Below are 27,757 nucleotides of genomic sequence, written 5' to 3'. Positions count from 1 at the left end.
CCAGCTTCCGGCTCGTCTAGCCCGCCAACTCTATGCTAACCAGAGAGCGGCGGAAGCCGGCTATCCACTTCCTCTCCCGCCCTGCGCTTGACGAAGCGTATGGGGAGCTCTCTGGCGCGGGGCATTGTGGGTTTGCTGGACGGCCCAGGCGCGGAAGGCAGGTGACTAACGGGCCGCGGAACAAGCTTCCACGATGATGGTGAGTCCTGTCCTCGTATCCGCCGCCATCCGCGGCCATCCGGTACCAGTAGGCCACGAGTGTTGCCGACGGGACAGGGCCTGCACTGTATTACCCTCTCCGTCTTCCTGCCTGACTCCTTTCCCAGGGCGGCTCCGGCCTGGCGTAGGAGACTCCCGACTCCGGTTGTTGGAGGAACCAAGAGTCTGGGCGGTTCGGGGCTGACAACTCCCGTTTTGAGGCCCGTTCCTGTAGTTGAGACTTGTAGTTCTCGAAAATGAGTGCTGCTTGAGGCTGCGCTGGGAAGTGCGGGATGTGAAGGCGTGGGGAACCTTAGCTTGGGCAGAGCAGAGCCCGGGGTCTCTCTTGCGGTCGTGCAGCATGCGAGGACTTAGCTTATATCTCTAAATTCATTCACTCATGCATTCATTCATTCATACATTCATCACATGCATTTTAATTTATTTATTTGCATGCATGCACAGAATGAGAATAGGCATGCCAAGGCCCCTAGCCAGTGCAAACGAACTCCAGACGCCTGAGCCACTTCTATGCATCTGATTTGATGTGGGTACCGGGCAAGCGAACTCGGATCGTTAGGCTTGCAGACAGGTGCTTTAACCACTCAGTGTTGACTAACTCTTGGTCTTGTGTTGTGTTTGCATGGTGCGTCGCTACCTGTTACCATCTTATAAAGGTTTACCTGTAGTTCTGCCTCTCCTTCATTCCCTTCTCCCTTTTAGAGCCAAGATTTCTTTAGGTAAGAAAACCTTGAATTGCTGTTGAGTAAAGCCAACTTCAAAGGGAGGTTTTTAGTGATAAAATAAGAAAATAAGTAACTTTGACTCTCAAAAAGGGTCAGAAGTAAAGGATCAGAACCAAGACACTATTTCTTGGGGGAAGGGAGGAGGTTCAAGGTAGGATCCTACTCTAGCCGAGGCTGACCTGGAACTCACTATGCAGTTTCAAGGTGGCCTGGAACTCACAGCAGTCGTACCTCTGCTTCCCGAATTCTGGGATTAAAGTTGAGCGCCTCCATGTCTGGCTCCAAGACACTATTAAATGCTGTTATAAAATCTTCACCAAGGCTGGGGATGTTACTCAGAAGTAAGAACACTAGCTTAACAGGGCTCTGGGTTCCATACCAGGTACCATAAATTAATAAACCTTCACTAAAGGGCTCCAAACCGCAACACTTGCATTTTACCTGAATTGATGATTCCTGCTGTATTATGTTGTCTTGTTTCTCTGCTGGATGTCCCCCCCCCCTTTGTTTTTTTCGGGGTTGGATCTCACTGTAGTTCACGTTGACCAGGTACTTACTCTGTAGTCCCAGGCTGGCTTCATACTCACAAAACTCACAATTCTCCTACCTTTGCCTTCTGGTCTTGTTTTCTACAAAATAATGCTTCATGTTAATAGTGGTAGCTAGTTTTCCTCCATCCCCAGTAGTGGGGATTAAACCTAGGGCCTTGCATATGCTAGGCAAGAGCTCTACCACTCCCCAGCTTCTTACCTTATTTATGTTGCATGTGCATGTGTGTGTTTGAGCATGCCTGTGGAGACCAGAGATCGACATTGGGTGTGTACCTTAATTGCTGTCTACTCTTTTTTTTGGGGGGGGGATGTTCAAGGTAGGGTTTCACTATGTAGCTCAGGCTGTCCTGGAATTCACTATTTTGTGTGTCTAGCTTTAGTTGAGTTCTGGGGAAGCGAACTCGGGCCTGCAGGTTTGCAAGCAAGCACCTTTAACCACTGAGCCATCTTATTACTTGGTTTTTTTCTTGAGTATATCTTGGATATTAATCCTGTTAGATGTATAGCTGGCAAAGATTTTTTTTCCCTTTCTGTAGGTTGCTTCTTTGCTCTATCCAGTGTCTTTTGCTAGTTATGAGCTTTGTAACTTCATGAGGCCCAGTGGTTGATTAGTGGTTTTATTTCCTGAAGCTCATACTTTTTTTAAAAAAGTATTTTTAGTTGGACTGGAGAGATAGCTCAGCAATTACAATGCTTACCTGGAAAGCCTAATGACCTGAATTCAGTTATGCAGTACCCACTTGAAGCCAGATGCACAAAATGGCAATTGCATGTAGAGTCTTATTTGCAGTGGTTAGAGGCCCTGTTGTGTCCATTCTCTCTCTCTTTTTTCCCCCATTCTCTCTTATCTCTCTGTTTGCAAGTAACATTTGCAAACAGAGAGAAAAAGGGAGAGAGAGAATAGGGGTGCATCAGGGCCTCTTGCCACTGCACTACTTTGCATCTGGCTTAATGTAGATACTGGCAAATTGCCTAGGCTAGCAGCCTTGGTAACCAAGGGCCTTTAACTGCTGAGTCATGTCTCCCACCCTGTAATTCTAAAAGTTTTTTTTTTTTTTTTTCAAGGTAGGGTCTCACTGTAGCCCAGGCTGACCTGGAATTCACTATTCTCAGGGTGACCTCAAACTCATGGAGATCCTCCTACCTCTGCTTCCCAAGTGCTGGGATTAAAGGCGTGCTCCACCATGCCCGGCTCTCTAAAAGTTTTAAAAAACATATTGTTTATTGTATGGATTGTTTCACCCAACATGTTTTTAATTGAGTGCCAGATAATAAACAGTATTAGGTATTTTTCAAGAGCCTAGAGTACAGCAGTGGGCAAACTGAGCCAGGCCCTTGTTCTTGGTGAACTCCGGAAGTTCATACTTTAATGTGGATGGCAATACAAAGGTATGAACAAGAGGAGAGACAGTTACAGATTTCACATGTTCCAGATGTTCCTGTTCATTGTGGAAGAGAAAACTGACAAGAATTGGTCCTGTGAGGAGTTACTGTTTGGTGGTAAGAATGTGGTTTTGATAGAAAATGGCAGGGTGACTCTCTAGGTGAGGGTACAACTTGGAAGGAGGGTAAACAAATATCTGCAGAAGCACTGAATAAGTGTACTTGATAAGGAAATAAAAGAACTTTGCCAGGAATGGATTTGACTCAAGTTGGTCTTCCTTCTCCTCTTTCTCCCTCCCTCCTTCCATTTACTGATAACTTCCATAATTACAATCAATATACCATAATCATAATCCCCTCTCACCACCCTCTCCTTTCCCCCTTTTATCAACCTCTCCATTGAATTCCTTCTTTCCAATTAGTCTCTTCTATTTTGATACCATTTTTTCCTCTTATTTTATGCATGTCTTGGGTAGGTACTGTTAAGCACTGTGAGGTCATGAATAACAAGGCCACTTTGTGTCTGGATGATAACATTGTTAGCAGTCCTTCCTTTGGCTCTTGGGTTCTTCAAACTTTATTTACTTATGTGAGACAGGGAGAGAGAAAGTGGTGGGGAGGGAGAGAAAGAATGGGCATGGCAGGGCCTTTGGCCTCTGCAGACATATGTGCCACCTTGTGCATTTGGTTTACGTGGGTCCTAGGGAATAGAACCTGGGTTCTTTGGCTTTACAGGGAAGTACCTCAACCACTAAGCCATCTCTCCAACCCTGGCTCTTATATTCTTTCTACCATCTCTTCCCCAAGGATCCCTGAACCTTGGAAGGTGTGATAGAAATGTCTCAGTGCTGAACATTCCACTTCTCGTGGCTATGGTAACTTTTGAGTCACCTCAGTGATCACCTCTGAAAAGAGAAGCTTCTTTAACCAAAAGTGAGAGTAGCATTAATATATGGGTATAAACATAAGTGTTTTAGAGGGCAGTTCAGTGGGCATAATGTTTAAACAGTAGTAGTCATTACTCTTCTAGGGCTCGTGACCACCTCAGCCCTAGGATTTTAGTACTGGACGTGTATTCCCTCCTGTGGAGCAGGCCTCCAGCCCAATCAGAAAGCAGTTGGTATGCCCATAACAGACATGCCACTGTTGCACCAGTTGGCATGTTTGGCCTGGTTGACAAGCCATAAGGCTTGCAGGGGCCATTGCTGTCTTTTTTTTTTTTTTAATTTTCCTTATAGCTTCTATAACTGCAGACAATAAAATCATGATAATTCCCTTCTTTCACTCCTATCCCCACCCTCTCAAATCCACCCTCTATCAAATCCCCTCCCTCATTATTCTCCATTTTATTTCTTTCTCTTTTATTTTGATATCATCTTTTTCTCCTATTATGAAGGTCGTGTGTAAGTAGTCTCAAGCAGTGTGAGGTCATGGATATAAGGCCATTTTGTGTCTGGAAGATTGCATTATAAGCAGTCCTACCTTTGGCTCTTACATTCTTTCCACCACCTCTTCCATAATCTGAGCCTTGGAGGGTGTGGTAGAGATGTCTCAGAACTGAGCACTTCACTGTCACTTCTTAGCATTATGGTGACTTTTAAATTTTATTTTTATTTTTTTTCTTGATGGGGTTTCACTCTAGCCCAGGCTGACCTGGAATTCACTCTGTAGGTCAGTGTGCCCTTGAACTCAAAGTGAGCCTCCTTTCTCTGCCTTCCAAGTGCTGGAATCAAGGTGTGTGCCACCATGCCTGGCTTTTATTTTAATTTTATTTTTAAAAATATTTATGTGTTTTCAAGAAGAGAAAGAGAATGGGTGTGCCAGGCCCTCTAGCCATTACAAATGAACTCAGGATACATGCACCACTTTGTGCATTTGGCTTCATGTGGGTACTGGAGAATCAAACCCAGGTTGTTTGGCATCACAGGCAAGCACCTTAACTGATGAGCCATCTTTCCAGCCTCTATGGTTGAGTTATTTATTTATGTATTTATTTGAAAGAATGAGAGCTGGGTATGGTGGTGCACACCTTTAATCCCAGCACTCATGAGGCAGAGGTAGGAGGATAGCCATGATGCCACCCAGAGACTACATAGTAAATTCCAGGTCAGACTGGCCTAGAACAAGACCCTACCAAGGAAAAAAATGAAGAGAGAAAGACAGAAAGAAAGAATGAGCATGCCAGGGCCTGCATGTACTGCAAATGAACTCCTGATGCATGTGCCACCTTATCTAAATGGCTTTAAGTGGGTACTGGAGAATCAAACCTGGGTCCTATGGCTTTCCAGGCAAGGCCTCAACCACTAAAGCTGTTTCTCCAGCCTATGGTGACTTCTGAGTCACCCCAGTGGTCATCACCATCTGGAAAGAAGAATCTCTAACCAAAAGTGAGAGTAGCATTAATATATGGGTATGTGACTGGAGAGATGGCTTAGCAGTAAAGGCATTTGCCTGCAAAGCCAAAGGACCTCCGTTCAATTCCCCAGGACTCACATAAGCCAGATGAACAAGATAGTGCATGCGTCTGGAGTTCGTTTGCAGTGGCTGAAGGCCCTGGCATTCCCATTCTCTTTCTCTCTATATTCCTCTTTCCCTCTCTCACTCTCTGAAATAACAAATAAATTTTAAAATTCATACCCACATATGTGGGTATGAATGTTTTAAAAAGGTGCTTACATGGCAGTTTGGTAAGCATAATATATTCATTTAGCCAGACAACAGCAGTTGTTACTTCCCTAGGACTCATGACCTCCCCAGCCATAGACTTTTGACTAGGTTTTCAGTACCAGGCACCTATTTCCTTCTGTGGAGTGGGCCTGTAGTCCAATCAGAGAGTGTTTCCTTCATAACAGACATGCCACTATTGCACCAATTAGCACATTTGGCCTGGTTGGCCAATCTTAGGGCTTGCAGGGCCCACTGCTGTTTAACACTGTTGATAATTTCTCTCTCCCAAAGGGCTCTATACAGTGTACCTTTTTCCAGTTTTCTGTCAGCTGGTCCAGAGAGGAGGTTTCCAGCTCAGCTCTAGCTTCATTTCTCAGTGATCTGCAGCCCAGGCATTTTCAGTAATAAGGTGTTACCATCTAGTCCTGGTGGGCAACCAAAAGCCTTGGCAATGGCCTGTAATGTTTTGGGGATATCAGGGGCCTCCTTGGCCAACAATTTACTGGAGGTATCCCACCCCTGGTACTGAAATTTTTTAACAACAGTCTGTGGCTTCTGGGCACACCATTATTTATATCCATAGGCTACTTCTGCCCAAACGCTTAAAATTTTTTTTTTTTTTTTTTTTTGTGGTAGGGTCTCACTCTAGCCCCGGCCAATCTGGAACTAACTATAGTCCCAGGCTGGCCTTAAACAGCAATTCTCCTACCTCTGCCTTCCAAGTGCTGGGATTAAAGGCATGGGCCACCACACTTGGCTAAAGGAATTAAAAAAAAAAAAAAACTTATTTGCAAAATAAAAAAAGGAAAAAAAGTTACTTGCATGTGTATATGTGTATGTATAGGCGAGCTGGGATTTCTTGCCCTGGAAACTTAATCCCCTTCCAGCTTTGTGTGGGAGGCTGGGGAATTGAACCCAGGCCAAGCAGGCTTTGCAAATAAACATGTTTAATTACCAAGCTATCTACCCAGCTCTTCGGACTTACTGTGTGTGTGTGTGTGCACGCGCATATGTAGAGGTCAGAAGATAACTTTGGTAGTGTTCTCTGCCTTTTACCTTGTTTGAGGCAGGGTCACTATCACTGTATTCTCCAGACTAGTTGGCCTGCACACTTCTAGGAGATGCTCCTCTTTCTCCCTTCTTTCTTTATTTGCAAGCAGAGAGAGATAGAAGAGATACAGAGAGAATGGGCATGCCCAGCTGCTGCAAACAAACTCCAGATGCATGCACTACTTTGTGTATCTGGCTTTATGTGGGTACTGGGGAATCTTAGGCACCTTAACCATTGAGCAATCTTTCCAGTCCTGTTATTTTATTTATTTGCAAGCAGAGAGAGGTAATGAATGAATGGCCAGGGCCTCTAGCCACTGCAAGTGAACTTGAGATGCATGTACCACCTTGTGCATCTGGCTTTATGTGGGTACTGGGGAATCAAACCTGGGTCCTTTGGCTTTCCTAGCAAGTACCTTAACTGCTAAGCCATCTGTTCCAGCCCTCCTTTCTTGTATACTGGGATTACAGATGCTAATACTACAGCAACTGGCTTTTCAGGGGTTCTAGGGCTGCAAATTTAATATTCACTGGGTCATCTTCCCAATCCCAAACTCAAGGCTTTGATTTTACAATGTTTGAACTGTGTGATATTTTTCAAGCTTTAGGGTGCATGTAAAATCACTTGATATCTCTCTGAATTGCTGATCCTGTTTTAGTGTGGCTTTTCTTTTTAATTTTTTTTCTCAGTGTGTTTTGTTGTTTGTTTTTCAAGGTAGGGTCTCACTCTAGCCCAGACTGACCTGGAATCCATTATATAGTCTCACAGTGGCCTCAAACTCATGGTGATCCTCCTACCTCTGCCTCCTGAGTGCTGGGATTAAAGACGTGTGTCACCACGCTCAGCTTTTCAGTGTGTTTTGAATGCAGCATGAGGTGTTCTGACTGCTGTCAGGTAGTCCTTATGCTGTGTGTCCTGTCACTGAGTCTGGTATGCGTGCTCATGCTGCCACCAGTAACTGTCTGCCTCTTTGCCACTCAGGACTATTTTTAAAGGCTTGTGCCATCATGCCCAGCTATTTATTTATTTGCAAGCGTAGGTAGATTGACCTAGAGAGAAAGAGTGCCAGGACCTTCAACTACTGCAAACGAACTCTGTACACATGCTCCACTAGGCTTTGCGGGCAAGCCCTTTAACCACTGAGCCATCTCTCCAGCCCAGGATTTTTTTGTGGGTTTCTTGATGCCCATTTCCTTAATTTTTATTTAATTTTATTTTTTTAGAGAGAGAGAGAGAGAAACAGAGGGGGAGAGAGAGAGAATTGGTGCACTAAGGCCTCAGCCACTGAAATCAAACTCCAGATACTTGAGCCACCTAGTGGGCATGTGCAACCTTGCACTTGCCTCACTATTGTGTGTTTGGCTAACTTGGGATTTGGAGAATAGGGCCTGGGTTCTTAGGCTTTGCAGGCAAGTGCCTTAACTGTTAAGCCATCTATCCAGCCCTGTTTAATTTTTAATTTCTTTGTTGGAGTGTGTAGTATATGCACAAGTGTGCCGATGTGCATGCCCTATGTGTATATATGCAGGGTCCAGGGTAAGATATCCTTTACTACTTTTTTGCCTAATTTCCTTGAGGTAGGGTCTTCATCCATGAGGGGAATTTTTTTTCTTTTTCATTTTTTCCAGATAGGATCTCACTCTAGTCCGGGCTGACCTGGAATTCACTATGTAGTCTCAGGGTGGCCTCAAACTCACGGCGATCCTCCTACTTTGTCTCCCAAGTGCTGGGATTAAAGGCATGCGCCACCACACCTGGCTTCACAATGGAATTTTTAAAAACTTACTCTATTTATTTGAGAGAGAGAGAGAGAGAGAGAGAGAGGGGGAGAGAGAAGCAGATATATAGAGAGAATGGGTGTGCCAGAACCTTCAGCTGCTGCAGACGAACTCCAGACACATGCGCCACCTTGTGCATCTGTCTTATGTGGGTCCTGGGGAGTCGAACCTGCATCCATCGGCTTTGCAAGTAAGTGCCTTAATTTCTAAGCCATCTCTCCAGCCCCCCATGATGGAATTTAAAAAATATGTTTATTTATTTGCAAGCAGAGAGAGAAGAGAGACAGAGAGAACAGACACACTAGGGCCTCCAGCCACTGCAAATGGACTCCAGATGCATGTGCCACTTTGTGCATCTTGCTTTACATGGGTATTGAGGAATTGAACTTGGGTAGTTGGGCAAGCACAGGCAAGTGCCTTCACCACTTAGCCATCTCTCCAATCCAAATAAATCTCTTCTCTGATAAGTTATTTTTTGTTTAATTAATTTGATAGAGTGTCTGTCACTCTAAGTGAACTCCAGACACAGGTGCCACTTTGTGCATCTGGCTTTATATGGGTCCTGGTGAATAAAATCCAGGCCATAAAACTTCGCTAGCAAGTACCTTTAACTGCTAAGCCATCTCTCCAGCAGATTTTTACAAATTTATCTTAATTTACATGAGAGAGAGAGGGAGAGAATGGGTGTGCCAGGGCTTTCAGCTGCTGCAAACAAATCCCAAACACATGTGCCACCTTGTGTATCTGGCCCACGTGGGTCTTGGGTAATCAGCCTGGGTCCTTTGGCTTTGCAGGCAAGTGCCTTAACTGCTAAGCCATCCTTCCCTCTAGCCCTCTCCAGTGGATTTTTTGTTGTTGTTTTTTCAAGGTAGGGTCTTGCTCTAGGCAAGGCTGGTCTGTATTTCACAATGTAGTCTCTCATGCTGACCTCAAACTCACAGGGACTAAAGGCATAAGCCACCATGCCTGGCCTCCCTGTTTTATGGTTAGACTGGCTGATCATGGAGCCCCAGCAATCCTTCTGTCTCTTTCCTCCCTCAGCATGGGTTATAGGCATGTGTGGTCATGCCTGGCTTTTTATGTGCTTGGTATCAGATTCTCTTGATATATGTTATTTATTTATTTGTAAGCAGAGAGAGAGAGAATAGGCATGCCAGAGCCTTAGCCACTGCAAATGAACTCCATATGCATGTGTCCCTTGTCCATCTGGCTTACGTGAATCCTGGGGAATCAAACCTGGGTCCTTTGGTTTTGCAGGCAAATGCCTTAACTGCTAAGCCATCTCTCCATCCCCTCTTACATGTTTTTCCCCCCTGAGGTAGGGTCTTGCTCTAGTCTAGGCTGATCTGGAATTCACTCCGTAGTCTCAGGTTGGCCTCATTCTGCCTGCCAAGTGCTGAAATTAAAGGTTTGTGGTACCATGCCTGACTTGTCTCTTCTAGTTTGATGTCATTTTTTTCATTCTTCTATTATGCAGGTTTTACGTAGGTAGTGTCTGCCCATGGCTATGAGGTTATGAGTACCACAGTTACTCAGTGTCTGGAAGACAGCATTGCAAAGCATTCCTCCCCTTCTTTTGACTTTTTCCACCACTGAGCATTGGAGAGTGTAACAGAGTTGTCTCACTTAGTGCTAAACACTCCATTGTCTCTTCTAGCACTTTGATGAGTTTTTAAAAAATATTTATTTTTACTTAATTTAAAGATTCTTATTTTTATTTATTTGAGACGGGGGGGGGAAGAGAGAGAATATGAGTGAGAATAGGCATCCCAGGCACTCTAGCCACTGCAAGTGAACTCCAGATGCATGCATCACCATGTGCATCTGGCTTACATGGGACCTAAAGAATCGAACGTGGGTCCTTAGGATTTTCAGGTGAGCACCTTAACTGCTAAGCCATCTCTCTAAGCCCCTTAAAAATATAGTTATTATTTATTTGCAAGCAGAGAGAGTGAATGAATATATATATGGGCATGCCAGGACCTCCTGTCACTTCAAACAGGCTCCAGACACATGCACCACTTTGTATATGTGGCTTTACATGGGAACTGGTGGATCAAACCTAGGCCATAAAGCTTTGCTAGCAAGTGCGATTAACAACTGAGCCATCTCTGTAGCCCATTTGATGAGTTTTGAATCTCTACAGTGGCCACCACCATTTGAAAAGAGAAAGTGAGAACATTAATATATGGGCATAAACATAGGTATTTGGAGGGCAGTTTGGTGGGCATGATATATCCATTTAGCCAGACAGTGGTAGTAGTTTCCCCTGCCTAGGGCTTATGACCCCCCTAGTCATAGGCTTTTGATTAGGTTTTCAGTACCAGGTATGAATTCCCTCCCATGGAAAGGAACTCAAATCCAATCAGAGAGTATTTGGCTTTCCCCATAAAAGACATGCCACCCTTGCATGGGACAGCACATTTTGCCTTGGTAGCCAGCTGGGAAACATGTAGTCTACTGCTGGTTAACACTGTTGGTTACTTTTCTTCTCCAACTGGATGCATAGTTCTTTCCAGCAATCTGACAGCTAGTCAACAGGCAGGAGGCTTTCAGTTCATAGTGTCCCGAATATCTTGAAATTCCCATTCATGCTTTTTTATTAGTTTGTCTTTCTCTTAGTTGGACTGTATTATATCTACCTCCTGGTCTTCTAGTTTAGATATTCTGTCCTCTCCTTCATCCATTCTACTGGTGATATTTTCTACAGAGCTTTTTTTTTTTTTTTTTTTGGTTTTTCGAGGTAGGGTCTCACTGTAGCCCAGGCTGACCTGGAATTCACTATGGAGTCTCAGGGTGGCTTTGAACTCACAGCGATCCTCCTACCTCTGCCTCCCGAGTGCCACCACGCCCGGCTTCTACAGAGCTTTTTATTCTACTGACTGTTCTTCATTGCTACTATTTCTGACTGATTTTTCTTCATTCATTCATTCATTTTTTTTTTTTTGCATTTTCTTCATTATTTCTGTTTCCTTATGTCTTTTATTGACCTCCTTATTTCATTAACTTGGTTTCCTGTGTTTTCTTTGATTCCTTTGATTTCCTCTTTGATTTCTTTGAACATACTTATAATCATTCTTTTGAAATCTTTCTCAGGCATTTCCTGTACATCAGTCTCACTGGAGGTCATTTCTGATGCATTAATACTTTTTGGCAGATTTATATTGTCTTGATTTTTTGTGTTTCTTGTATATGTAGAGATTTTTGCTTCTTGGATTCATTTAATGCTTTGGGTTTCTTATTATCTGCAGTATTATTAGATGTGTCAATAAATCTGTTGTTGTATATCTTTAGGGTAGGAGCTTAGGTTGCTAGGTGTGGCTCTTAAGACTCAGAGTAACCACAGAAGTGACCTAGGTGTTAGGTTTGCCTGCTATGAGAGTATTCAGGTAGGCTGAGTAGAACAAAATACAGGCAAATTCTAAAATTTAACTAAACAGTGTACACAGTCAATGAAAAACAGCAGAGTATGCAAGAGTAGGCATTATGACAAACAGATGCGCTAACAAAGTCACAGTCCCTAAGGCTGTGTGTTGCCCACACCCTTAGTCCTGTTAACTAGGAGGCTAAGATTTCTGGTCAGTAGAGGGTTCCAAGTCAGCTTGTGACCAAGTGAGACCCTTCCCCAACGAATGACAGAGGAAACAAACTAGAAATCAGGAAACTACAAATGACAAGCCCATAATATAGCTTATTTAAGAATGGCAAATCTGACCATCCATCCGATTTAACATATTACTTACCCTGACATGGAAGGTGTGATTAGCACTTCCAATGCAAGACTATATACCAGGCTTATTTGGTGGATACTGACCTGGTGTAACCTCAGTTACCTTTTGGGATTGCTTTGGTCTCAGTTATGCTGTGTGCCTGTTTGAGTCCCTCCTTGCTGCGCTGTGTAGCCTGGTTGGATCGCTGCTCTGATCACCTGTGCCAGGTGCTGTGTAGGTGAGCTCCCTTCCCCAGGTCTCTGGTGCTTGCTCGTGCTTGGGCTGGTGGTGGGTGAGGGGAGGTTGTGGATGGTGGCTGAAGTTCTCCTCTTGGTCCTCAAAATTCTCTTACTGGTCCTTACCATCCCCCCTTCAGGTTTCTTGAGTTTGGGAGGGGGCTGATGTGAGTGGAGAATTCACTGACCTGGCTGTTCCTGTGACTGAGGCCGAGCCTTGTGGCTGTGGCCACGCAGACCTGGAGCTGCTTCTGCCTGCTTCTGTGGTCTCTAGATGCTCTGGGTATCTCTTACTTCTCTGCTGTGGTTGACAATTTATTACACACCCTCCCTTTTTAGTAGAAGAATGTATTGTACTGACCCTGCCCCCCCCCCCAGCTGCTTTGGTGTGGTTGCCACGCATCTCTTAGCAGAAGTTTACGTTTTGTTTTTTCTAGGTAGGGTTTCTCTCTAGCCCAAGCTGACCTGGAATTTACCATGTAGTATTTATGGCCTTGAACTCACAGTGATCCTCCTGCCTTAGACTCCCAAATGGTCCACCATGCTTGGCTGGCCTTCAAACTTTTTACTGCATTCCACAGTAATTAATAAATAAATTGAAAGCATCACCTAGTGTAAATAACCAACAGTGGATGTGTTTGAATAGTATTTCCTCTTATTATATTCTGTTTCACAGGCAAAGTTAGCCCAATATGAGAACATGAACTGGGTCATAACTCATTCCTGAATTGGATACATACAGAGGGAGGTCTGGTCTGCCAGTTATGTCTATGCCAATTGCTGGGCACTGGAGGAAAGTGCCCTTTGAAAAAGGTAGCATCCCTGTCTTTCCATAGTTTTCCCTAGCAGGTTCTGCAAAGAAAGCCCTTGTGAAGTGTAGAAGAGAAGACAAAACTTTTGGGGTGTCTTGATTGGAAATTCGTCACATGGGGGGCATTACAGTGCCAACAGCAGACGTGACAGCAATCTTGTATGACTTAGGTATGAGGCAAGACAAAAGTGCCTTTTAGGGATGGAGAGGTGGCTTAGTGGTTAAGCGCTTGCCTGTGAAACCTAAGGGCCCCCATTCCAGTCTCGATTCCCCAGGACCCACATTAGCCAGGTGCACAAGGGGCACACGCGTCTGGAGTTCGTTTGCAGTGGCTGGAGGCCCAGGCACGTGCATTCTCTCTCTCTGCCTGTTGTTCTCAAATAGGTAAATAAATATAAACAAAAAAAAATTTTTTTAAGTGCCTTTTATTCCTCTGCTTATCTTCTTATACCTCAGTTGAAGGTCATTGGTAAATTTGCTGGCAAGCATCTCCAGGACAGCAGTCTTAAGCTGCTGGCACCTTGTGTGCTGCACCTGTTTCCCCTCTGCTTCATGAACAAGACAAGTAGGTGCTTTGCTGTGGAGTGAACTGAAGCAGGGCCTGTTCTTCCTCCTGTCCTGTGACTTCATTGCCTACTATAGAGCATCGTCAGAAGTTGAAAAGGCTGAGGGTTAGGTATATGGCTCAGCACTTAAAGGCACTTGCTTGCAAAGCTTGCTGGTCCGTGTTTGATTCCTCAATGTCCATGTAAAGTGGCACATGTGTCTGGAATTCATATGCTGCACAAGAGGCCCTGGTGTACATTCTGTCCTCCCCTCTCTAAAAGGCTTGGGCACCTGAAAGTACATGTTTTTCAAACCACTTTCTGTTTTGCACACCTGAACTGTAGGCTTCAGTCTTGAAGGCAAAGGTGGTTGAAGAAGATATGATTTAAATAGATATACAGGGTTTTTTTGTGTGGGTTTTTTTTTTTTTTTCGAGGTAGGGTCTTACTCTAGTCCAGGCTGACCTGGAATTCACTATGTGGTCTCAGGGTGGCCTCGAACTCATGGTGATCCTCCTATTTCTGCCTCCCAGGTGCTGAGATAACTCTTTTTTTGTTTTTCTTTCTTTCTTTTTAAAATTTATTTGCATGCACATTTGTGTGGCAAGCACTCATGCCAGGGTCTTTTGCCATTGCAGACAAGTGCCCAACTGGCTTTATGTGGGTGGCTGGGCAATGGAACAGGAGCCAGCAGGCTTTATAAGCAAGCACCTTTAACTGCTGAAATCTCTCTCCAGCTCAATGAGTTTCATGTTCCCTCTGTGTTTTTTTTTTTTTCTCTTTTTGTGATCCCCTACCTGCCCCCACGGTGCTGAGGACTGAACCCAGGGCCTTGCACTAGGCAAACACTTATCCACTGAGATAAATTGAATCCCCAACCCCCCAGTGAGACTCATGCAAGAAATGATTATTAAAAATAGTAAATTGTTCTCTGTTCTCTTAGCCCACACCAGTTATCTTGTTGAAAGAGGGAACTGACAGCTCCCAAGGCATCCCGCAGCTTGTGAGTAACATCAGTGCCTGCCAGGTGATTGCTGAGGCTGTAAGAACCACCCTGGGTCCCCGTGGCATGGACAAGCTTATTGTGGATGGCCGAGGTAAGTCTGAAAGGTTCCTCAAGGCACCTGGGGAGTGTTTGGGACTAATGGGTTGACAGAAATTCTACTGCTTTTAAGGTCTGTAAGGGATTAATCACTCTAAAACAGTGTCATTTTGTACATTGTCCTGAATGCGCTGGTATATGGGAGATCTTGGGTTTAGGAGTCCATTGCCTTATAGGAAAATAGGGCCTGGGAACATGAAGAAGAGCCAACTGGTGTTCTCTGAAGTCATTCCTATTGTATCATATTGCTAATACAAGAAGAAAATTGTCTTTTCTGCTGTAGTGTGTTAACTTGGTTGGATGTCAGTTGTATAAGGGTATGTAAGAGTTGTACTATATAGTGCAGGCTGGCTGCAAGCTTGAGATGCCCCTGTCTTAGCCTCCCAAGTACGGGCATTATATATGTGCTCCAACATGCCTGGCTTATTTAAACATTTATCTGTCCAGTTGAGCTATAAAAGTTGTTCAAAAAAAAAGTCAGGAACCCATAAGCTTTAAAAGTTTGTAACCTCTTGCTGGGCGTGGTACACTTCTTTAAAGAACCCTAGCACTCTGCAGGCAGAGGAGGAGGGTCTCCATGAGTTTGAGGCCAGCCTGGGACTACAGAGTGAGCTCCTGGTCAGCCTGGAAACCAAAACAAAAATGAAAATATCTTGTAATCCCATCCCAAGAAAAAGTGTACATTGACTGCAGGTCCAAATAGACAGAATTCAAGAAAAAAGCTGTAAATGTTAATGTTTCTTTTTCTTAAGGCAAAGCAACAATTTCTAATGATGGGGCTACAATTCTTAAACTTCTTGATGTCGTCCATCCTGCAGCAAAGACTTTAGTGGACATTGCCAAATCCCAAGATGCTGAGGTAGGAGTCAGTCACATATATTTAAGTGGTGCTTAAAAACATGTGTGCTTGCTACTTCACTCTTAAATTTTATGTCTAAGGGCTGGAGAGATGGCTTAGTGGTTAAGGTACTTGCCTGCAAGTGAAAGGACCTAGGTTTTTTGATTCCCTAGGACCCACATTCAGCCAGATACACAACGAGGCTCATGCATCTGGAGTTCATTTGTAGTGGCTGGAGGCCCTGGCATGCCCATTTTCTTGCTCAAACAAATAAATAAAAATTTGAAATAAATTTTATGTCTAAAATTAGAATGGTGCTTATAAAATACTTAGAATATTTCATCTTTAAAACTATATAATTCAAGCTGGAGAGATGGCTTAGCTAATAAGGTACTTGCCTGTGAAACCTAAAAAGCCAGGTTCAGTTCCCCAGAACCCATGTAAGCCAGATGCATAAGGTGGTGCATTCATCTGGAGTTCATGGTGTATCCATTCTCTCGCTCGCTGTCTCTCAAATAGAAATTAAAAAAATAAAATAAAAAACAACATAATTTCCACACCCATTAACACTTTGTTAATGATAATGGTCTTTAGAGCTAAGCCCTTCCTCCTTGCCTTTTGTTTGTTTGCTTGTTTTTTGCTTTTTCGAGGTAGGGTCTTGGTCTAGCTCAGGCTGACCTGGAATTCACTATGTAGTCTCAGCCTTGAATTCATGGTGATCCTCCTACCTTTGTCTCCCATGTGCTGGGATTAAAAGCATCCACCACCATGCCCAGTCTGCCTTTTAAATTGTTGTTCATGTGAATCATCTGTTATTCACCTCATAAAATAGTGCTGAAAGCTGGTTGTGGTGGTGCATGCCTTTAATCCCAGCACTCAGGAAGCAGAGGTAGGAGGATTGCCATGAACTCGAGGCCACCCTGCGACTACAGAGTAAATTCCAGCTTAGCCTCGGCTACCTTGAACCCCATAGTGCTGGAGATGTTTCAAGTTTCTATTCTGGAATGTGTGTGTACTGAAATATAGATATGATTTACCCTTTTTATTCCCTTTGGATCTCATTGTAGCTCAGACTGACCTGGAATTCACTCTGTAGTCTCAGGGTGGCCCCGAACTCACAGCAATCCTCCTACCTCTTTCTCCCAAGTGCTGGGACTAAAGGCATGCACCATGCCCAGGTCCTTTAAACTTTATTTATTTACTTGGGGGGGGGGCAGAGAGAGTGGGAGAGAGAATGGGCGTGCCAGGGCCTCCAGCCACTGCAAAGGAACTTGAGAGGCATGAGCCCCCTTGTGCATCTGGGTTACTATCTTTAACAAGGGCCTAAGACGTTTCTGTCTAGAAATCTGGCTGCTTCAAGTCTTCTGTATCCTTATTGTCTGTTGCGCCTTACCTTACATGATAGACATAAGTGAGTTGAAAAGAAATTCCTTCCAAATAAGATGATAGCTAATTTTTGTACAAGCTCTTAGTCTTTTCTCTTTTGTTAGACTTTAGCTGGGTGTGGTAGTGCACGCCTTTAATCCCAGCACTGGGTGGGGGCAGAGGTAGGAGAATTGCTGTGAGTTTGAGGCTACCTGAGACTACATAGTAAATACTAGGTCAGCCAGGACTGCAGTGAGATCCTACCTCAAAAAACAAACATACATATATAGACTTTAGCTCACAGCACAGAAAAACACTATCTAAGGAATATTAGAGGAATGTGCTTGTTCCAAATAGTTTTTGAAACATACTGAACTTTAGATGGTCCTGGGGGTCTGATTCATCTGAAAATTAGCCTTTGTGAACTCCTGCACTACTTGGTGTTCCTTAAAGATACTTATGTTCTGTTTCTTCGTACACTGGTTTGTGTCTTACCAGCATGACAAGAACTGTCTTGCTTACCACAGTGCTTTGTATATAATAAAGTCTCAATTCACTTGCATGATTTCATATCCTGATAAGATCTGATTGTTAAATCAACCCTTTGGAGAATGGGACTGGTCTAGAGTTACTATTCAGGACACAGGCAGATCACTCTCCATCTTCACCTTTCTCCACTTTCCAAGTGTCATTTGGGGCTAGAGAGATGGCTTAGTGGTTCAGGTGCTTGCCTGCAAAGCCTAAGGACCCAGGTTTGATTCCTCAGTACCACTGTAAGCCAGATGTAGATGTACAAGGTGGCTTGTGCATCTGGAGTTCAATTGCAGTGGCCAGTGGCCCTAGTATACCCATTCTTTCTCTCTATCTGCCTCTTTCTTCTCTCTAGTAGATAATTTTTTTTTTAAAGCCTTCATTTCTCGGGAAAAGCTTGGCACCCACCCAAACAATGTCCGCTTTATTATTTTTCTTTTTTTATTTATTTGAAGTAGAAGCCCAGGCTGACCTGGAATTCACTGTGTAATCTTAGGGAGACCTTGATCTCACAGCTATCCTCCTACTTCTGCCTCCCGAGTGCTGGGATTAAAGGCATACACTACCATGCCTGACTTTTTATTTTCTAAGTAGGGTCTCACTCTAGGCTAGGCTGATCTGGAACTAAGTCTTTTTTTAAAAAAAATTTTATTTATTTATTTATTTATTTATTTGCAAGGAGAGAGAGGGAGAGAGACCAAAAGAATAGGCACACCAGGGCCTCCAGCCACTGCAAACAAACTCCAGATGCATGGCGCCCCTTTTGTACATCTGGCTTTACATGGGTACTGGGGAATCCAACTCTGGTCATTAGGTTTTGTAGGCAAAGTGTTTTAACTGCTGAGCTATCTCTCCAGCCCCAGGCCTAGTTTATATTATAAGCCCTGACCCTTGACTCCCAGTATCATTCTCACCTTCCTGCCTAAAGCCCCCAGACAATCCCCCAAACACATACTTCCACCTCTGTGCCCTCTCTGTCCCTTCTGCTAGGGTGAGGTAGGCAGGCTGCAAAGTCAGAATCAATGGACAAGATGTACAGTTAATGGGTCCAGTCCCCTCCAGACACTTCCATCCTCCCTGGCATGTCCACTCTGGCCAGAGGGCACCCATGCAGCCTGGATGGAACTAAGTCTTTAGCTCCAGGCTAGCCTCGAACTTCTGGCCATCTTTCTACCTCAACCTCCCAAGTGCTGGGATTAAAGGTGTATGCCACTATACCTAGCTTATTATTTTTTAAAATTGTTTTTATTAATTTAAGAGTGACAGAGTGAGAAAGAAGCAGAGAGAAAGAGAACAGGCACTCCAGGGCCTCCAGCCATTGCAGATGAACTCCAGATGCATGCACTCCCTATGCATCTGGCTTACATGGGTCCTGGGGAATTGAGCCTTGAACTGGAGTCCTTGGGCTTCACAGGCAAGTGCTTAACTGCTAAGCCATCTCTCCAGCTAATATTTTCTTTATTTACTTACTTATTTTGAGAGAGGGACAGATAGAGGGAATGGATGTGCCATGGTTTCAACCACTGCAGATAAACTCCAGATGTAAGTGCCTTAATCAGTCTCTCCAGCCCAACAATGTCTACTTTAAATTGGTAGATTACCTGAAAATGGCTTTGTTCTCTGAACACTAGTAAATATGTTTGCTGTGTCCTCTTTCAGGTTGGTGATGGTACTACCTCAGTGACGCTGCTGGCGGCCGAGTTTCTAAAGCAGGTGAAACCATATGTGGAAGAAGGTCTGCACCCTCAAATCATCATCCGTGCTTTCCGCACAGCTACCCAGTTGGTATGGGATCACTTCACACTTCTCTTAGTGAGGATAATGTCTTTATTGGAGTATGAGGAATGCACCTGTGCTGATTCAGGTGGAGATATTAAAGTATGACCATGTTTAAGAAATACTTTGGAGAAGATATGTTTAAAATATTGCTATATAATACATATTTTGTGTGTGTGTGTGTGTGTGTGTGTGTGTGTGTATAAGTAACTCATTAAGCCTTGTCCTAAATGTTTTCAGTAAGCCAGAAGTTTGTCTTAAAATAGTAGCAAGGCTTAATTTTACTCTTTTGTCTTTGTTACCGAAGATATAGAGGCAAATCCTGGAAGAACTGTGATCATACATATTTTATTTTGTTTTTATTTATTTGTGAGAGAGGAAAAAAGAAAGGAGAGAGAGGATGGGCATGCCAGCTGCTACAAATGAACTCCACACATATGTGTCACCTTGTCCATATTGTGGTTCTGGGGGACTGAACCTGAGTTCTTTGGCTTTGCAGGCAAATGCCTTAACCACTAAGCCATCTCTCCAGCTCCATCTTTTTTCATTTTTGTTTTTTTGAGGTAGGGTCTCACTCTATCCCCTGAACTCACTCTGTACCAGGCTGGCTTTGAACTCACAGCAGTCCTTACCTCAGCCTCCCAAATGCTGGGATTAAAGGCATAGATCACCACACTCAACTTCTTATTCTACATTTCTAACTTTGGGGTTTTTCCAAGCTGTAGTTTTACATTTTCCTACGTAGCCATGCTGTTTTAGCTACAGAGAAGATCTGCCTAAGACTGAGGAGTGAACAGGCTATAAGGAGAGATGACCCACATCACCATGTTGTTTTTAGCATGAGAGACTCACTCAATTTCTGTTGTTGGCAGGCAGTTAACAAGATCAGAGAGATTGCTGTGACTGTGAAGAAACAAGATAAAGTGTAAGTTTGCAGTGGGTTTTGTCAAGACCCTGTCTTCCTATGACCATATTGGATGCAGAAGCATGCTGCAGTTCCCTGTACGGGCCAGGGGTTCTTTAGCTCTTGTCAAACAGAGAAGGGGCTGTAGACTAGTAGAAACGCTGCCACAATGGAAGCAGCTGCCGTCTGTCACTGTAATCTGTCCTAAAGATATGGAAAATGAAGATAGAGAAGGCTGAGTGATGAATTTAGGGTGAAATATAATTAATGGGGTGATGTGTACAGCTATTAGAGTAGGTTCTTGTGTGAATGATGGATTAATTCCAAAATGGTTTATGTGATATGTCAGTTTTTCACACTATGTAAAGAGTATAGAGTATAATATGGAAGGAATCCACCTCCACATTACAATAGAATCATATAAGGAGTTTGGTTTTCCAAAACCACTGCCAGTTCTCCCCTGTGTTGCAGGGAACAGAGGAAGCTGCTGGAAAAATGTGCCATGACAGCACTGAGCTCCAAGCTGATCTCCCAGCAGAAGGCTTTCTTTGCCAAGATGGTAGTTGATGCTGTGGTTATGCTTGATGATTTGCTCCAACTTAAGATGATTGGGATCAAGAAGGTTCAGGGTGGAGCCTTAGAGGTAAGCCTGCTGTGGCCTTCCTAGATGATGCTTGTATTCACACTGACACTTCTTTTCTTTTAACACTATTCTAGGGCTGGAGAGGTGGCTTAGCAGTTAGGCACTTGCCTGTGAAGCCTAAGGACCCCGGTTCAAGGCTCGATTCCCCAGGACCCACGTTAGTCAGATGCACAAAGGGGTGTGTGCGTTTGGAGTTTGTTTGCAGTGGCTGGAGGCCCTGGTGTGCCCGTTCTCTCTCTCTCTCTCTCTGCCTCTTTCTCTCTCTGCCTGTCACTCAAATAAATAAAAATGAACAAAAAAAAAAAAATAAAACTATTTTTAAAAAATTATTTATTTGAGAGAGTGAGAGAAAGAGAGAGAATGGGCATGCCGGGCTCTTCAGCCACTGCAAACGAACTCCAGATGCATGTGCCATCTTGGGCATCTGGCTTATGTGGGTCCTAGGGAATCGAACCAAGGTTCTTTGGCTTTACATGCAAATTCCTTAACTACTACACCCTCTCTAAAGCCTGATAGTGACTTTTCTGACTCCTGCCTTGCACCACTGTGCCTGACCTTATGTAAAATTCTCAACATAAAACCTAGCCCAGAATTCAATAACTTACATATTCACGGGGTTAATAGAGAGAAGTCCTGATCTGTATGTAGTCCTTATCTAATCTCTTCAATCTGTATCTAGCTGTTTACTGTGTTCATCATCTGATCCTGTATCATCTGTATCCTTTGTCATAGTAAAACCCAAAGCCCATTCTTGAGAAGCTTCCTGACTCCCTGCAACCTGTCAGTTACTGTGTTACCTACTAATTTACTAATCTTTTTTTTGGGGGGGGGTTCGAGGTAGGGTCTCACTCTAGCCCAGACTGACCTGGAATTCACTATGGAGTCTCAGGGTGGCCTCGAACTCATGGCAATCCTCCTACCTCTGCCTCCCGATTGCTGGAATTAAAGGCGTGTGCCACCATGCCCGGCTATTTACTAATCATTTTAAGTTGTGTCTCACTCATTCCTAAGACCAGGATGATCAACCTTCTCTAGTCTTGCATTCTTCATATCCATTCTTTGTGTTGCATGGTGAAGTTTCTTCTCTGTGTACAGTTTTCTGGAGGTGCACATTATCTGCAGGCTAAGAGGAAGGCTTTATTTATCAGGGCATAGAATGTCCTACTACACTGATCCCTGCCACTTTTGCCTTCCTTCTTCCTCTTTTTCCCTGCACTCTTCTTTATTCCAGCAACTTCAAAAGGTTTTCATTCCCAATTCCACAACACTGCCCCCACATTTTCGAAAGGAGTCCTTTTTCTTAATTTATGTTTAAGAGTGACAGAGAAAGAGGCAGATAGAGAGAGAATGGGTGCGCCAGGGCCTCCAGCCACTGCAAACGAACTCTAGACATGTGTGCCCCCTTGTGCATCTGGCTAACGTGAGTTCTGGGGAATTGAGCTTTAAACTGGATCCTTAGGCTTCACAGGCAAACACTTAACCGCTAAGTCTTTTCTCCAGCTCAGGAGTCCTTTTTCTATTTGGCAACCCTTCCATTGTGAATTGGCATAGGCATCACCCCTTTAGGAGGCTGTGGGTTAATGGTGTTGAGCAGGAACTGGGAGCATATACTACTCACTGACAGCACACAGTATCACATGTTAGCACTGACAAACTTGTTATGGAATGGGACATGACTTGGCCATTCATAAAGAGAGAGTGCTGAGAATTGGACATAAGTCTCTTGACATGTTAAAGTCAATCCTTAGTACAATATGCTTTCTGCAGGAAGCTCTATTACAGAGCAAGTGGTAGAAACCCCAGTGCTGGAATTAAAGGCATGTGCTACCACACCTGGCCTCTCAAACTAAAATGTCTTGTTTTGTTTTGTTTCCCAAGGTGGGGTTTTAGTGTAGCCCAGGCTGACCTGGGATTCACTATGTAGTCTCAGGGTGGCCTTGAACTCTAAGCAGTCCTCATGCCTCAGCCTCCCAAGTGCTGGGATTAAAGGCATGCACCACTATGTCCAGCTTATTGCCTGCCTACCTGCCTTCCTTTTTTTTTTTTTTTTAAATTTTTTATGATGATTGGTCCTAAATTTTGTGATGAGAAGCTTTGTTTGTTAGAGCAGTGAAATAAAATATGGTTCATGACAATGGGCGAGCACTGGCTTGATTTGATTTCTGGATAGTACCACACCATTAAGCTATCTGTGTCTTTAACAGGAGTCTCAGCTGGTGGCTGGTGTTGCATTCAAGAAGACTTTCTCTTATGCTGGGTTTGAAATGCAGCCCAAAAAGTATAGTAACCCCATGATTGCCCTCTTGAATGTTGAGCTTGAGCTGAAAGCGGAGAAAGATAATGCTGAAGTCAGAGTCCACACAGTGGAGGTAAGTCTCTGGCTGATGATGGTGGGCAAAGGGCACTTTATGAGCCAGGACTTTGCATCTTCTAGGCTGTCTCTGGAGGTTCCAGCACAGCCTGTTAGAGGGAAGGTGTTCTTACTTTGATAAAATGCCTGGTACAGCACCTCAGAAAAGGCTAAAGCTTACCAGGCTAAACTATTTTCTGTCCAGGTACCTACAGGATTACTTGAGTGCTACTCCAGGAGAGCAGAGCTCCCTGCCCTGCGGTTACTTTGTGTGTTTAAAAGTATTGGTTGGTTTCTAAAGAGCAGCTGTTCTCTTGATCCCCCATCAGTTCTCAGATAAATCACTATTTGTGAGGCAATATATTTAGACTTAATGTATATAGCAGTGTCCATGCCAAAACATCCTCATCCTTTTTTGGGATCTCTTTAGGATTATCAGGCAATTGTTGATGCTGAGTGGAACATTCTCTATGGCAAGTTGGAAAAGATTCATCAGTCTGGAGCCAAAGTAATACTGTCCAAACTCCCCATTGGAGATGTGGCCACACAGTTCTTTGCTGACAGGGACATGTTTTGTGCTGGCCGTGTGCCTGAGGAGGATCTGAAGAGGACAATGATGGTAAGCAAACTTACGGGCCACTTCTTAGCCTTCATGGCTCTGAGTGGTTCCTTCTCTCCCTGTTGTAGTTGAAATACTGTCAGGTTGTTCTGTGTTCATTCTTTTAGCCAGGAAGCATTCCATTTCAGTGTTTGTACCTGTTAGTATACATACTGTTTTTAAGTTAATATAACCAAAACTGAACTGAAAGTAAATCTAGTATGTAATGGAACCTAGCAATAGTGCAGTTATCAGCTGGGCAGGCTCAACCTGATGTTTTCCCTTTCTTAACATCTCACAAAAGGACTACCCCTGAGTTCAGTTCCTGGACCCAAAGCACCTGAGTCTTGAGGAGAGAGTATAGGTTGAAGCCAAGGGGTTCTTGTTTCCTTTGAGCTAGGCTCCTTGCCCTTATCATGTTTCAGTTTTGTTCTCTTTTTGGGGGAGCAGTAGGGGTTATCTGGAGGTGAGGGGATGGGTTACCTAGTGTAGAGGGTTCTGGGAGCTGTGGCAGAGTTCAGCATGGGAACTGGTACAGTGACTGGGTGGAGGAGGGCAGGTGGACACATTATGATCTTGCTTTGCTTTCTTTATTTCTCAGGCCTGTGGAGGCTCAATCCAGACCAGTGTGAATGCTCTGACTCCAAATGTGCTGGGCCACTGCCAGGTGTTTGAAGAGACTCAAATTGGAGGTGAGAGGTGAGTACATCTGGGCTGCTTGTAGGCTCAACTCACAAAAACTACTTGGGTCTGCCCCTTTGACATCCTCTGGATGTGGTAGAGCTTTTACTGTTGTTTTTCATGATCCTACCTTTAAGAGTATACAAAGCTCAGATACATTAAGTGTTAGAGGAGGGGAGAAGTTCTAGTTGGATTTTACATAGGACTCCACAATCTTTGATGTTGCAGCATACAGTCCCAGACCTTCCCAAGGAAATGACTTTAAGGCTGGGACTAGGCAACCTTGGTGTTGGGAGGGTTGGGCAGCAGAACAGACAGCAAGATGATGGCAGTTCATTTGTGTGTACAATTTCCTCCTGGGCATAGGTACAATTTCTTCACTGGCTGCCCCAAGGCCAAGACTTGTACCTTCATCCTCCGTGGTGGTGCTGAGCAGTTTATGGAGGAGACAGAGCGGTCATTGCATGATGCCATCATGATTGTCAGAAGGGCCATTAAGGTACTGGCTGTTTGCAGAACTTGTCTGGTTCCAATAGGCGGGTGGCATTTTCATTTTTATTTTACTTTTTGGTTTTTCGAGGTAGGGTCTCTAGCCCAGGCTGACCTGGAATTCACTCTGTATTCACAGGCTGGCCTCGAACTCTTGGCGATCCTCTGCCTCCCGAGTGCTGGGATTAAAGGTGTGCGCCACCATGCCTGGCCAGGCTGCATTTTCTTAGTTTTGCCATCCCCCCCCCCCAGCTGGTTTGTATGCAGATCTCTTCCCTAGTAACCTGCCTTTTTCTAGGCATCACAGCAGGTCTTGATTTACCCTACAAATCATGGAGAAATAGCCTTGGTCTTACATAGACCATGCTTAAAGGCTGATTAGTTCTTTTTAGCAAACTGAAGCTGGTATGGTTCATCAGGTTGAAGGTGGGGAAGAACTGAGGCACCATCTTCTTTCTGGGTTAAAGGACCTGCTAGATGTCCCAGATTAAGGCTGGACCAGGGCCCACTGCATCGAGAGTGGTTTTATTTCTGCAGAACGACTCTGTGGTGGCTGGTGGTGGGGCCATCGAGATGGAGCTTTCCAAATACCTGAGGGATTACTCGAGGACCATTCCAGGGAAGCAGCAGCTGCTGATTGGGGCATATGCCAAGGCCTTGGAAATTATTCCACGCCAGCTGTGTGACAATGCTGGCTTTGATGCCACAAACATCCTCAACAAGTTGCGGGCTCGTCATGCCCAGGTGGGTTCCAGCTCTCCTGGGGTCCAGAGATGAGGGGTTGGACGGGGATAGTGTGTGCTATGCTCACTGGGTGTGTGCATTCTGCCCAATGCTGCAGGGGAACCTGGTGTGTAGGCAGAAGGCAGGCCACAATGCTAGGTCTGGAAACCATGGCTTCCTGGGAGAAGATGCAAGCTCCTATGATTCGCATGGCCTGGGGTGGGAGAGACTGGAGTCACTAGGAAGATGTGTACTTTCTGGTCTTGTTGTGATGCCGTAGTGAAGTGTGGTTTTTCTCAAGGAAGTACCATCAAGTTTAGAGTTGGGATTCCTGATAATTAGGTCTTTTGGAGGGTATACAGGAAGAAACATGTCCCATAGTGCCTCTTCTGTCTTCCTCTTTCAGGGGGGCATGTGGTACGGGGTGGACATCAACAACGAGGACATTGCTGACAACTTTGAGGCCTTCGTGTGGGAACCAGCTATGGTGCGGATCAATGCACTGACAGCAGCCTCTGAGGCTGCTTGCCTTATTGTATCTGTAGATGAGACCATCAAGAACCCTCGCTCCACTGTGGATGCTCCCCCTTCCGTGGGCCGGGGCCGGGGCCAAGGCCGCCTCCATTGAGGCACCTCACACTCATCAGTGCTGCCCAGCACAGGTGCACCCTCCTCCCCAGCTTGGTGAGACGAGGAAATGGTTGTCATTGGTCCACTGTGTTCTAACTGTAGGTTATTTAAATAAAACATAAGATTATTTGGGCATAGTAGTTTATCTCAGATGTTCCACTGCCTCTCAGAACTCGAGCTATGTTTGCATTCACCCAAGAGGCAGAAAAGAATTCTCTATTGGCCTGAAGTGAGCTCTTCTAGAGTGGGCCTATCTTCAGGTGTCATTGCAGCTACATTCCCCTGGTGTGGAAGTGGCTAGATGTGGAGTGGCTTCCCAAGCACCGGTGTTCCTTCTGCCTGTGGGCTTTCTTGGTTTAGACCTTTGTTCCCTCTTATTCAAGATCTTTAAGGTGAAGACTCTCTGGACTTTTGTGGTATTTAAGTCCATTGAGAAGGTAGTTGAGAGAGCACCCACCCACTGTTTAACTACTCTGAGGGTCTCTTTGTCTTGGTACTGCGGCTTGAGCCTGCATGCCAGACAAGTGCTCTGCCACTGAGTCACATCCTTAGCCCTCTTTTTTTGTTGTTGTTTGAGGTGGGGTCTCACTCTAGCCCAGGCTGACCTGGAATTCACTGTTTTCTCGGGGTGGGCTTGAATTCACAGCGATCCTCCTACCTCTGCCTCCCAAGTGTTGGGATTAAAGGCGTGCACCACCACACCTGGCTCCTCTTTTTATTTTGAGACAGGGTCTAAGTGGCCTAGGCTGGACTTGAACTCACTCTTGTAGCCCAGACAAACCTTGAATTTTTCATTCTTCTGCTTCAGTATAGGTGTGATGATACCTGCAGCACTGTCCTTAGCATCTGTTTTCTCGTGACCAGGGAAGTTTAGGAGTGGCTGGTACAGGACAACTGGAAGTATATAGGAGTCTAACACTAGTTCTGAAAGCCAGCCTTAGCTAGTGGGTAAATATTGGTACTGGAGGTGTTATCTTGAGTCATGGAAGCCTTTGCTACCTGAAACTGGGTAGTGATATTAAGAGAATTTGGGCCTAGCACTTATGGTTAGATAACTGGAAGCAGGTTGGGGCAGTGGGCAGGCTGTGACCTGATAATCTTGTGGTGTTTGAGCCTCACCTGTGTCTTTCTGTACAAGGTGTCAGCAGCTGACTTAGCATTGTGTTTATTAAGTGCTTATTGTATATGTAGTTTAAGCTGGAATCCCTTTTTTTTTTTTTTTTTTTTGGTTTTTCGAGGTAGGGTCTCACTCTAGCTCAGGCTGAACTAGAATTCACTATGTAGTCTCGGGGTCCTCCTACCTCTGCCTCCCAAGTGCTGGGGATTAAAGGCGTGCACCACCACGCCTGGCTTCCTGTTCTTTTTTATGTTTTAAAATATATTAGGGCTTCATTAATTAATGAAATAAGCCAATTTTGTGAAACTGTTAAATTAAGGCCTGGCCATGATAG

General features: G+C 44.5%; 1 protein-coding gene across 1 annotated transcript; it reads left to right on the top strand.

Moving 5' to 3' along the window:
* The first annotated feature begins 65 nt into the window (after positions 1 to 65).
* Positions 66 to 26,439, top strand: Cct7 (chaperonin containing TCP1 subunit 7). The gene is made up of 12 exons (XM_004668281.2): positions 66 to 199; positions 14,620 to 14,773; positions 15,531 to 15,637; positions 19,172 to 19,297; positions 20,161 to 20,213; positions 20,664 to 20,835; positions 23,040 to 23,204; positions 23,616 to 23,804; positions 24,385 to 24,482; positions 24,831 to 24,963; positions 25,491 to 25,697; positions 26,083 to 26,439. The coding sequence occupies exons 1-12, from the start codon at positions 194 to 196 to the stop codon at positions 26,302 to 26,304; spliced, it is 1,632 nt and encodes a 543-aa protein (XP_004668338.1). The 5' UTR covers positions 66 to 193; the 3' UTR covers positions 26,305 to 26,439.
* The last annotated feature ends 1,318 nt before the right edge of the window (positions 26,440 to 27,757 follow it).

Source organism: Jaculus jaculus, chromosome 6 (genome assembly GCF_020740685.1).
Source record: "Jaculus jaculus isolate mJacJac1 chromosome 6, mJacJac1.mat.Y.cur, whole genome shotgun sequence".
Lineage (NCBI taxonomy): Eukaryota > Metazoa > Chordata > Mammalia > Rodentia > Dipodidae > Jaculus > Jaculus jaculus.
The sequence above is the reverse complement of the archived record's forward strand: the minus strand, read 5'-3'. Positions and strand labels throughout refer to the sequence as shown.

Coding starts and splice junctions, on each gene's coding strand:
- Cct7 (XM_004668281.2), top strand. Junction 14,774..15,530: donor GCTTATTGTGGATGGCCGAG/GTAAGTCTGAAA, acceptor CTTTTTCTTAAG/GCAAAGCAACAATTTCTAAT. Junction 23,205..23,615: donor TCAGAGTCCACACAGTGGAG/GTAAGTCTCTGG, acceptor GGATCTCTTTAG/GATTATCAGGCAATTGTTGA.